This window comes from Elephantulus edwardii, unplaced genomic scaffold (genome assembly GCF_000299155.1).
Source record: "Elephantulus edwardii isolate Elephantulus edwardi_28Jun2011 unplaced genomic scaffold, EleEdw1.0 scaffold00026, whole genome shotgun sequence".
Lineage (NCBI taxonomy): Eukaryota > Metazoa > Chordata > Mammalia > Macroscelidea > Macroscelididae > Elephantulus > Elephantulus edwardii.
Genome location: NW_006399776.1, coordinates 20134742 through 20146918, shown reverse-complemented (window position 1 = coordinate 20146918; position 12177 = coordinate 20134742). Strand labels below are relative to the sequence as shown.

The 12177-nt window shown below is 52.1% G+C and overlaps 2 protein-coding genes across 2 annotated transcripts in view; one reads left to right on the top strand and one right to left on the bottom strand.

Annotated features, from left to right (window-relative positions):
- Positions 1-7878, top strand: part of ZNF219 (zinc finger protein 219) — an 8719-nt gene extending 841 nt beyond the window's left edge. Inside the window, exons 2-5 of the mRNA XM_006883112.1 lie at positions 4431-4525; positions 4777-6175; positions 6430-6561; positions 6784-7878. Of these exons, the coding sequence (XP_006883174.1) occupies positions 4520-4525; positions 4777-6175; positions 6430-6561; positions 6784-7388 (2142 nt within the window). The 5' untranslated portion in view covers positions 4431-4519 and the 3' untranslated portion in view covers positions 7389-7878. The remainder of the gene's footprint in view (positions 1-4430; positions 4526-4776; positions 6176-6429; positions 6562-6783) is intronic.
- A 1466-nt stretch (positions 7879-9344) lies between these two features.
- Positions 9345-12177, bottom strand: part of ARHGEF40 (Rho guanine nucleotide exchange factor (GEF) 40) — a 35015-nt gene continuing 32182 nt past the window's right edge. Inside the window, exons 19-23 of the mRNA XM_006883287.1 lie at positions 11778-11955; positions 10718-10822; positions 10356-10499; positions 9736-9866; positions 9345-9386 (exon numbers count right to left, since the gene is read on the bottom strand). Coding sequence (XP_006883349.1) covers positions 9345-9386; positions 9736-9866; positions 10356-10499; positions 10718-10822; positions 11778-11955 — 600 coding nt within the window. The remainder of the gene's footprint in view (positions 9387-9735; positions 9867-10355; positions 10500-10717; positions 10823-11777; positions 11956-12177) is intronic.

Here is a 12177-nt window from a genome sequence, read left to right as displayed (position 1 = left end):
GGGGGCGGGGGCGGGGGAGGGGCGCCGGCTCGGCCCCAAGCAAACTTCGCCCAGAGCTCCTGGGGGGGCGCGGTGGGGGCGGCGGCCTCGGAAGCCTGGAGAGCTGGGGGGGCTTGAGGGAGGTGGGGGCCAGGTGCGGGAGCTGAGGAGAAGACACCAGAGGGGAAGGGCCAGCGGGGGGGGGGCGCCTTTGTAGGGGCCCCGGAGGGAGGGCGCTTGGGGCCTGGGGGCTCGGGGTGGCCCTGCTTGGAGGCAGAGTGAATAAGCGTCCCCCGGCCCAGGTAGGGCTGGTGGGGGAGGGGGAAGACCCAAACTCTCCAGGAGGGGGTATGGGGGAGGGGAGAGGATGGGGAGTGCTTCCCTCTCTGCGTCCCAAACAAAGTGTCACAAAGAGCTCGGCCCGCGGCTGCAGCGGAGGCGGCTGCAACTCAGCTTTTGTTCTCCAGGCCAGGGGTAGCAGAGCCTTGGCCTCCTATTACCCCATCCCTGCCCCCCATCATCCTTTGCCTTATCCTCTCTAGAAGGGGTCTAAGGGGCTGCGTGAAGAACCTCTTGTGCCAGATCACAGGTCCTACCCTACTTGCCCACCTGCTTCTGGGAGCCCCCTCCCTGAAGTCTCTCCTGTTTACCTCCAGTCATGGTGTCAAGATTGTGACTTTCCTAGGGTTAGTTCTGGTTAAGGGGTCTTCGGGCTTACTACATGTCCTTTCCCCATATCCAAGTCCTCCAGAACTTTTCAGAGGAAGGGTCAAGTTGGGACATGCCTCAGGAATAAGATTCAAGAGGTAGGGTGGCAGCAGGTGTATCTTCCTCTTTTCTCCAGCTGTGCATTTAGAGTCACTTGATTGAGATCCTATGCTCCCAACTCATGACAATGAGGATAAAAAGGAGGTTTAACCAAGAACTGAGTCTGAAGGGTGGGCAAGTTGTGGAGTGGGGTGGGTTTGGAGCTAGCAGGTGAAGCTCAGAGCCCCATGGAGAGAAGATAAAATTGAACTGTTGGCCATACCTGTGTGATGGAAGTGATCTTGACTGTAGATCACCTAAGAAGCCCCTGTCCTCTTAACTCCATCTAGTGCCGTATAAATCATGTTTGTTCCTAAAGCTGATTTATGAAGTATAAGGTTTTCTACTGAGTGAAAGCATCAATTATTAGAGATGACTAGACAAAAACCTAGTCACATCTAGACCCCAGAAGTACTGAACCATTGGCCCTTACGCTTAGACCTTAACCTTATTGCACATACCATGAAGGAGAATTTAATTCTCCAGCTAGTATGGCTTCTATATACCTTTCTCTGTTTCTAGGAGACTTCTCACCGACCTTTCCATCTTTCTCTACTCTGTAAGGTTTGATGGTCCACAGCCTCTTTCCCACCAGATTGCCTGGCATAGAAGAGTAAATTGGCTGATGTTTTGGAAAGATTTCTGATCCCTATCCTGGCCCTGCATTCCTATAGAACCCAAATAAGGGCAAGATAACCCCTAATTCCGGGTGGAGTGGAAAGTAGGTCAGTGCGACTGTCTAGTGAATTCTTGTGGATAATGTCTAAGACCTGACTAGGAAAGTCTAACCATTGCCCACAGGCAATCCATGCATGACCTAGGTTTACATTATAGGCTATTTCTTAGAATCTCAGGCCTTATCAGTGCTTTCCCTATAGAGAAAACCAATGGAATCTGGTACTTAGGACCAGATGTGGAAAGAATTTGAGAGCTTCACTGGACCTACGAGGGGCTCTTCGTGTGTTTTACTGGTTTTAGGCCACCCTATGCGAAAACTTTCCCTGTTAAGTAATACAGCTTCATTTTTAGGCCTTCCTGTGTATCCCTGTATTTCCATCCTAGAAACTGTTAACAGCCAGTTTTTTTTTTCTTTTTTCTTTTGATTGTGAAGGGGGAGGGAAGCTTTGCCTTAGTTTTATTCTTTTAGCCTTTGATGTAAGGCCAGCTTCCCATGAGGTATTTTGCTTGCTATCATATAGGCGATTGTAGGAAGCCTAAAATCTTTTCTGAATCAGTATATGTGCCCATAGGTTAGTCAGCTATGACCATGCAATATTCCCAGCCTCACTTCCTCTCCCTCCACCCCCCCCAACTACCATCTGCTTCTTCTGAATATACCAGATTGGCCGTACACCAGGATGTTCCGGGAATCCCCAGGAGAGCAACAGAATGTGATGGACCCAAATACAATTCCACAGTAACTCATTCCAGGATTACAAACTGTAACTGTCAGGACACTCCTTATAGCTAATTAAAATTCTTCCAGTTACATCTATTTTCTATTACATCTGTCTATTTTCAGTGACACTCAAAAGGCCAAAATAATCTCTGGTTCCACTATTTTTTCTCTGTGTTTCTCAGATAAGATTTTTTTTTAAAGAACAAACCAGTGATAACCCCCGTGTGTGTGTGTGTGTGTGTGTGTGTGTGTGTGTGTGTGTGTGTACACATATATATATATATTTTAGCTTTCCTCAGTGCTTAATTCATATTGCTTAAAAGGAAAATTTGGCCCCTCTAGCATTTCATAGCTCCATCTATGGTACTGAGGTAGCCAAAGTGTCATCTCTGGTAGCCCACTGCACTCTCCATGGTACTGAAGGGATGACCATTTGTTTTAATGTCTCTATAGTCCAAAAGAGTTCTCTGACTTCCAATCACAAAACTTTTGAATTGGAGGGGATATCAGCATAAATTTTCCCTCCCTCTTATTTTACAGATGAGTAAAAGGCAAAGTTAAGGAATTTACTTTAGGGTGGAAAGTTTTAATGGTCAGGATGAGTCTACAATACCCTTGGACCACTCTGTTCTATTCTAGTGCACTAATTATTTTTAACACACTGCTCTATAAGTCTCTCTAGGTTTTTGGATTTTTTTTTTAATGGGTGGATGTCCTAATTTGGAGCCACAGAAGTATACATGTTTAGTTGTGGAGGTCATGTAGTGACCCTGGGACATGGACTCTGCTCATCTCCTGTTAATAAAACTCCTGTGGCCCAGATCCCACATATAATAAATAGATGCATGATCCTTCATAGAGTCTTACCACATCCACTAAATGTCAAAAAGAAAAGAATCCTTGGACTTCTAGAGCATTCTATCTCTGCTGATAAGCAGGAATGATTCCTGGCCCAATTCTCTTCTATTAAATATCCTTAAGCAAAGTAATACTTGAGTCCTTTTCTTTCTCAGTGACCCATTTCAATTTCATAGTATCTATTGTAAGGACGTTCTTTATATTTCACATAATGTTCTATCTCAGGTGATAGAAAACAGATTAGGCCCTCATTAGTCTGGCCTTGACCAGATGTAGTTCTCTGTGTAAGCAGGAAGATATCCTGGATGACTTCTTGACTTCCTAGGCCTTTTTCTAAAGATCTTAACTCTAAGGTTGCTTTTAAGTTCTAATGCTGTCCTCCACAGCCTAGAGTCAGGGGAGCCTCTCCAATCCTCATTGCTCTTCTTCCACTGCACTAGAGCTCTTCACCACCCAGGCCTAGGGAATTTTAGCCTGGAGAATTTTAACCCTTTCCTGATCTGAGCATGTGCTGAGCCCCTATCTGTGCAGATGGCCCAGCCCCGCCCCCCATCCCTCACTCCAGCCTCTTGAGCTCAGAGCCTGTGTAATCCTCCTCTTGTGTGAGGGAGCCTCTCCCCTGCAGAGAGGAGGAAAGCCTGCTTCGGAACAGCCCTGGACAAAGGGGCTGAGATGCCCCATCAAACCACAGGCTCCAAGGTTTGAAACAAGGGGATGGATCCTATCTGGTATTTGCAGTTTTTAACCTCTTCCCCAGGCCAGCAGCGCCCCTCAACTTCATTCCTCCCTTCATCTCTATTCATCCCTTCTCTCTCTAGCGCTCTCCCCCTTCACGCCCCTCCCCCTCTGTCTGTCTCCAGACTCTGCGGCTGGGAGGTGTTTCTCTCCCATGCATGAATGAGTCTCTGTAATGAATGGAAATGAATGGATCAGGAATCCAGGCAGAGGGAGGATGAGGGGGGAAAGACAGGGTAAGGGCAGAAGGAAGGACTGTAGAGGCTGGAAGAGTGTTGGGCTGGCTGGGGGTCTCAAAACAACTTGTCCCACTTGTGTCACTGGGGAGCATGGCAAATCCACTCCATTTACTTATCAACTTAAATAAGATAGGAGCATACTGTGTCTCCAGCTCCAGGGCATGGGGTGGTGATGGTTCTGGGAAAACAAAAGTTTGGTAAGGGGGAGAATTGTGGGCCATCAAGGATTCTCGTGGGCTGGCAAGCCAAGGGGTACAATTTTTGGGGACCACGGGGCTCCTTGGGTACCTTAGGATGCGAGGACAGAGGAGGGATAGTTTTCAGGAGTGGAGTGCAGATGTCTGGGGATAGAGGTGACTTCATTGCCAAAAATCAGAGTTCATTGTTACCCTCAAATCTGTCTCTTGCTTTAGCTCCCCAGCAGCACCTGTTGCCTTCACTAGCAGCTTTTCCTCCTTCTCTTCCCTGCACTCCCCACAACCAAAGAATGTGAAGGGGGTCCATGGAGGTGAGTGAAGCTCTGGTCTTGGTCTACAACTATACTTTCTCCCCTCCTTACCTTTGTCACCTAGTATTAGAAATCCCCTTGTGCCCAAACATCTGTTCCCATTCATCCCTCAATTTCTCCAAGGTCAGTGAGAAGGGCATCTGGCATTTGTTTTCAGGCCCCAGTCCACCCTTCCTTGAGCCCTCGATGCCCCAGCTATAGCCATAGCTGGCCCTTTCCAGCCCTTTCCCTACTTGCACCTTTCTCCACAGGGCTCACGTCCTCGCGCCCTGGGCGGCCACTTAGCGCCATCTCCGCCAACTTTCGACGGAGAGCTGGATCTGCAGCGCTATTCCAACGGGCCAGGTGTAAGCACCGGATCACCAGGAATGGGCGCAGTGGCCTGGTCCGAGAGTCGGGCAGGTGAAAGGCGTTTCCCTTGCCCTGTCTGCGGGAAGCGTTTCCGTTTTAACTCCATCCTGGCGCTGCACCTGAGGGCGCACCCTGGCGCCCAGGCTTTCCAGTGTCCACACTGTGGCCACCGCGCAGCGCAGCGAGCTCTGCTGCGCTCACATTTACGCACGCACCAACCGGAGCGCCCGCGTAGCCCCGCCGCGCGCCTGCTGCTGGAATTGGAGGAGCGCGCGCTGCTGCGCGAGGCCCGGCTGGGGAGACCCAGAGGCTCGGGGGGTATGCAGGCGACATCTGCCACCGAGGGCCTAGTGCGGCCTCAGTCAGCTTCATCTGCCTTCCGTTGCCCTTTCTGCAAAGGCAAGTTTCGCACCTCAGCAGAGCGGGAACGCCACCTTCACATTCTGCACAGGCCCTGGAAGTGCAGCCTGTGTAGTTTCGGCTCCAGCCAGGAGGAGGAGCTACTGCACCACAGCCTGACCGCCCATGGGGCTGCCGAGCGCCCTCTGGCGGCCACCTCTGCTGCACCCCAGCCGCAACCCCCACCTGAGCCTGAACCCAAATCGGCCCCAGAGCCTGAGCCTGAACCTGAGGCAACTCCTGCCCCTGCTCCTGTCACCGCCGAAGAACCCCCAGCACCTCCGGAGTTCCGCTGCCAAGTGTGCGGCCAGAGCTTTACACAGTCCTGGTTTCTCAAGGGCCACATGCGCAAGCACAAAGCTTCCTTTGATCATGCGTGTCCTGTGTGTGGCCGCTGCTTTAAGGAGCCCTGGTTCCTCAAGAACCATATGAAGGTGCACGCAAGCAAGTTGGGCCCACTGCGTACCCCGGGGCCTGCCTCTGGCCCTGCCCGGGCTCCCCAACCTTCAGACCTAGGTCTGCTGGCCTATGAGCCGCTGGGCCCCGCACTCCTTCTGGCCCCTGCGTCCACACCAGCTGAACGTCGAGAGCACCCCAGCCTCCTGGGCTATCTGAGCCTGCGCACGGGTGAGGCCCGGCCCAATGGCGAGGGCGTTGAGTCTGGGCCCGGTCGTAGTTTCGGAGGCTTCCGCCCTCTGCCTTCAGCTCTCCCTGCCCGGGCTCGCCGACAGCGCACCGAGGAGCAGGATGAGGAAGAGGAGGTGGTGGAGACAGAGGAGGAGCCCTGGGCCCGGAGCAGGTCACTGGGCCCACTGACTACACTGAACCCGCGACCAGGCGAGGGGCCAGGAAACTCTGCGCCTGCAGCTGGGGCGCAGGCACGATCAGCGGCCACGCAGGGTATGTACTGGCGCCTCCAGCTGATGTGATGCTCTTACTACAGCCTGGCTTCTTATTTTAAAATTCATCACTCTCCCCTCCCTTTCAATTCTTCAAACCTGTTTTACAAGAGGTTTCCAGCTCTCTGCTCGGAACATTCAACCCCTCACGTTCCTCCAGCTTCCTCCTGGGCCCCTAAAGAGAAGCAGTCCTGTGGGATGGGAATGGCTGCACCAGACCCTGCTGTGAGCTTTCTCTTGGCTTGTGTATTGCAGAAGAAAACGGGCTGTTGGTTGGAGGGACTCGACCTGAAGGGGGCCGGGGAGCCACCGGCAAGGATTGTCCCTTCTGTGGAAAATCTTTCCGATCTGCGCACCACCTCAAAGTGCATCTGAGAGTGCACACAGGTGAGGAGGGGGACAGCCGCCGGGGTGGGGGATGAGGGGCTGGGGAGGGACAGTAGAGGAAGAACGGTGAAGGGTGATGGGAAAGCTGGGAGGTGGTCCCTGGCAGCCCTCACAGTGAAAGGTGGGACGGGGCAGCATTTCCCCTCTGTGTGAGGCTGATCTCAGTGACTGGGACTGCAGTGATTCCTGACGCGTGACCTCACCCCCCCCCCCTTTCCGCAGGTGAGCGCCCGTACAAGTGCCCACACTGTGACTACGCAGGCACCCAGTCTGGCTCGCTCAAGTATCACTTGCAGCGCCACCACAGGGAGCAGAGGAGTGGGGCCGGCCCGGGACCACCCCCTGAGCCTCCACCCACTTCCCAACGGGGTTCTGCTCCGCCTTCAGGCGCCAAAGTGTCTCCTCAGCCTGCCACCTGGGCGGAGGGCACACCAAATCCCCGGCCTCCGTCGAGTGGGGCTGCGCCAGGCTCACGTAGAAAGCCGGCCAGCCCAGGGAGGACCCTTCGCAATGGGCGAGGGGGTGAGGCCGAGCCCCTAGACCTGTCTCTGCGGGCGGGGCCAGGAGGGGAGGCTGGGCCCGGGGGTGCCCTTCATCGCTGCCTCTTCTGCCCCTTCGCCACTGGAGCGCCCGAGCTCATGGCCTTGCACCTGCAGGTGCATCATAGCCGTAGGGCTCGGGGCCGTAGGCCACCTCAGGCTGACGCATCCCCTCCCTATACTCGAGCGCCCTCAGGGGAGACCCCTCCCAGTCCTCCTGAGGAAGTAGAGGAGGGGCCCGGGCTGTCCCGATCCGGAGAGACCCGGCTGGGGGCACAAGAACGGTAGGGAGCCCTCCTAGGGGCCATTAGCTTAGAGAGCTTCCCCGCCGGCGCCGGGGAGCACTAGAGGTAGTTGGATAGAGCAGCCAGCAGGGGGCAGCACGGGACCCATATCCCAGCCCCGAGTGGACCAGAGGTGGAAGGGCAGTGGGCATAGGAGGGTGGGCAGGAGGTCCCCACCCAGCCCAGAGGAGAGTCACAGTGCCTTAGAAGTGGCAGGGGTGAGGGTCAAAGAATGGGGTCCCAGGGTTGGCAGAGAGTCGTGTCCCTCTCTGTAGAGGAACCGCTCTGCCAATCTTTGCTGGTCCATAGGTGTGAAAGTTTATTTTTGTACAAGGGGTGGGGGTGGGGGTCCCTGTACCCTTCTAGCCCCATCAGGGGCCCTGTAGACGTCGCTATTTTTGGTACGATCCCTGTCATCCCTGTTGCAGAGTCGTGTCCCCAATAAACAGGTGTCTTGAGGCACAGGGCACTGTGTCTGTCTGCCTCTGTCCTGACCTCTTCCTTGGGCTCTTCTACCCAGGAAGTAGTCCACATCTTAAGGCACTGAGTTATCAAAAAAATTAGTTTAGAATTTAAACTAGGGTTTTAATGCTAGGCCTAAGATTCACTGGCTCTGAGGTATAGACCCCACGAATATGCATTTAATATGTAGCCTAGGGGCTCAGCAGCCTGAGGACATAATCTTGAGAACTGCTAATCTGTGCTGGATCTCAGTTTCTCTGTGACTTACTGGGTGTCCAGAAGTAGCTTGCAACTGGGAGCATGGGAGGAGATGGAAAGGGTACGCTGAACTTCTGGAAGCTGCTGCGAGGAACGGAACTCAAGCACAGTTAGTTTTGAGTCAGTAGAGGGGAGAGGGTCCCTGTAGCCTTGGACACCTCTGTGTTCTAGTCAGTGGTTATAGGAGCTCTGGTGCATAAGGCTGCATCTCTCTGGCAATTTGAATGCACCAGCAGCTCCAAGGGAGAAAGCTGATTGAAAATGTATAGTTACAGAAACCTGATGGAACCTTGCTGTGAGTCAGTGGGTAAGGTCCTTGGTGGCTCAAAGGGTAAAGCAGACTATAAGCCAAAATGTTGGCTGTTTGAACCCACTCTAAAGTGCCTTGGAAAACAGGCCTGGCAGCAGTCTGCTTCCTAAAGACAACAGTCTTGAAAACCCTATGGAGAAGTTCTACTCAGCTAATAGGGAGTTCTCAAGAGTCAGAACTAACTTAATGACACCAAACAAGAAGTTAATAATTGAGTGAGGAGAAGTGCTCACATTAATGTTACCTCAACCCAATAAACGTTTTAGCTCCTGAGAGGCAAAGTGAGAGTAAATATGTTTAATATAGAATAACAATAGTTTTACATGTATAAAGCCTGCAGCCCCCCCATGTAATGGTTTGCATAGCTCCATTTTCTCTGAACCCCCACAATGGACTCACAAGGAAGTCTAGCTGATCTGGCAGAGATGAATTTTCTCAGGGAGCGTCAGAGAGTGACCAGAAGAGAACAGATTGGCAGAGGAAGGCAAGAGTAGGAGCCATGCACTGGGAATACGCAGTGGCCCAGGGTGGGGGAAAGGGACCATATCCCAGTCTTCGGGGTTTGAAGTCAAGCAAGTGAAACCACTCAGTTCCAGTGGGAAAAGGCACAAGGCTGGGAGAGCTAAAGATAGCAGTAGCAGTGTAATGCACTAGTCTCTTGACCACCTCTCTGTCCAGGAAGCAGAGGAAGGAATTCAGTGCTCTCCGGTTCTCCATTATGCTCCACCACCATCCCAGCCAAAGTGTGCTGAGAGGAGGCTGCTATAATGTTCTGGATCTTCTCTGTAAGACAGAAGTTGGGAAGAGTAGAGGGTGATGGAGTGGGAGAGGGAAGAGGCTGACCTCCCCCCCATGTAGATGGGAGAGAAGGGAAGGGGCATGCAGAAGAAAGGGAGTGTGGGGGTGATAGGGGATGCTGACTCACCTTTGTCAGAGAGGAGTGGTGGGGTCACTCATGGTTCGGGCATGACTCTGAAGAAAGAGATGAGGTGACTTTATGGGGGAAGAGTTACCTCTTCCCCAAACTTGTCAGTTCACCTCTCATCTCTCCAAGATACCTCAATATTGCTGATTTAACCTAAGTCCAAAGTTACCCTTTTCTAACCAATATTCTCATTACTAAAAATTCCTTTTCTGTCCTGCATTTGATGCCTCTCAACTGAGCCTGGGGAGATGGAGAGGTAGACAATCTATCCATTCTGTCCCCTTAGCTTAGAGCACAAGATCATTGCCTCCTCAGCTCAATAGGTTCATTAATCAGAAGAGCCCACCCTGACATGGTCAAAGAGATCACCCCTCCAACTCTACTGTAGGGACTTACCTGTTGGGATAACCCTAAGATCCCTCCACTGGTCAGGGTGGGAGTGCTCCTCCCAGGGTAGGGGGTTTGCTGGCTGGGGCTGTTTCTTGGTCCTGGGGACACATCTCCAGAAGAGTCAAGTGTTTCTGGGGCTGGAGGGGAAGCTAGGGTGAGAGCAGAATGTAGAACCCTTCCAGATTACCTTAAGCAACCAAGCTGCTCCATCAGAGAAGAAAAAGTTCCATAGCAACAGGAAGCTGAGTCACCATAGCAATCCAGTTGCAAGAGACCCCCCTAACAAGAGGCAGGAAATTGTCAGCAGCATCATTAGAGCACCCAGGGAAGAAGCAACAGGAAACTAAGGATTGCCGTGGTGAACCAGGAGGGTACAACAGGAAGCTGAGGCAGTTTCCATAGAAACTCAAGGAGCGCTAGAGAGAGAGGTACAGAGGAAGTGCTTCTTAGCAACAGGCTGCTGTAAGCATCACCCTAGCAACCAGATGGAAGGCTCTTTTAGCAATGGGGAAGCTGTACATAGTCGCCTTGGCAACTGGGCTGCTTGGCTAGAAAGAGAAATTGCTCAGCAGCAAGCAGCCTGAACATCACCAGCCGTTGGGAGCCACCCTTGAGAGGTGCCTCACCCAGGGAAATTTGCTTGACGTCCAGATCCCAGGCCTCCTCCTCGACGCGGGCAGGCAGGGAGCAGGCGCCCGGCGAGAGGCCGGGAACGGAGGGGCCGGCATGCTCAAAAGATGACACGGCCACGGAGGCCCGGGTTCGGGCGGCTGCAGAGAGTGGGGGTGGGGTGCTGGTGTGGGAAAGCCCTCTTGGGCTCCCTGGAAGGACCCTCATTCTCACAGAGGGCCTCCCAGTCTGCCCGATAGTCTTTGGAAAGTGATGCCCACTCATTGCCCTTCCACACTATCCACCACACCTCCCGTTTGTCTCCTCATCCTCTGAGTCTCGGTTTCTGGGGGCCACCCCCCAGCATTCTGGCTCTCACCTCTTCCGGTGAGCAGAGCACTCAATGTCCGCTCCCCAAGGGCTTTGATGTCCAGGAAGGGTTTATTCCCAATGCCCATGGAGACCATCTGCTGAACTCGGAGCTCTGAAGAATAGAAACTTGTTACCAACCTCTTGCTGCCCCTTTCTTCCCACCCTAGCACTGCCACTGTTGATTTCAGCTGCTCCTTCTCATCCTCTTTGCTCTGGGGTCTCTTGTTACTCTTTCCACGGAACATCACAATCTGGATGATGAAGGTGGTCTTTGACTTCCTCCCTAGACATTACTCTCTAATCTGTTGCATCCTGCTACTTTGATATCCTGGCCACCCAACATCTCTTCTAATATCCACCTGCTTCCCCTTATCTCGGGCATCAAGAGCAATACTTAACGTTTCTATATACCTTTCAAGTTTGCAAAGTACTTCCATATGTATATATCACCTTACCAAATCCTCACGATCATGCTAGAGGGGCCCTGGTAGCACAATGGGTCAGCACTCGGCTGTTAACTGACAGGCCAGTGGTTGGAACCCATCAGTTGCTCCACGGGAGAAAGATAGGGCAATCTGCTTCCTGAAAGATTACAGCCTTGGAAACCCTCAAAACAGTTCTACTCTGTCCTACAGGTTCGTTGTGAGTTGGAACTGACTCAGTGGCTTTGTGTTTGATTTTTGTTTATCTTGCTAAAATGGAAATATAATCTCCGTTTTCCCAATGAGTGAAATGAGGTTCAGAGATTAAGAACAAAACAAAAACCAGCAATACAAAACAAAATAAACCTAGTTCAGGCTACATAGCAAGTGAATGGTACTAACTCTTGAACTTAACGTGAGCAGTCTTTTGCCTCATTAGCCATTTATTTTGTCTCCCTGAAATTTGCTTGCTTTTTCTCCCATTTTAGTACACCCTGGACTAATTTCTATCTCCTAGACCTCTCTCACGTCTTACCACAAGACATTCTTCCTTGTTCATCCTACACCCATTTTTCTTAAATGGTCTCCATATTTTCCAGATAACTTTCTGTTATTATACTGAATCTAGGCACTTCCTCCCATTACCCTTGTTGTGGGCCGCCTGTCTCCACAGCAGCTGAGCAATAGAACTTGTCCACTTGAGTTTGACCTCTGGTGAGGCTGCCTGCAGTGTATATGCCTCTCGTGCCCGCCGCCGCCGAAACCACAGCTCGAAGCAGAGCCCGCTGTCTCCAATGTTCTCCGTCAGCCCCATGTCAGCAGTCTGAGGAAGAGTAGAGGGGAGAGTCCTGGTGAGACAGTAGCACATGGGCAAATGTCTGGCATGACATCTGGTAGGTGTTGAGTAAATGTACAACATCTGTCATGTGCCTAGAGCTCTAGATTTAGTCTTCATACCAACCCTAACTTAGAGAAGGAGAAAGGGAGTCCAGGGACCTGAAATAATTTGCCCAAATGAGTGGGAGAGTTAGGATTTGGATAAGTC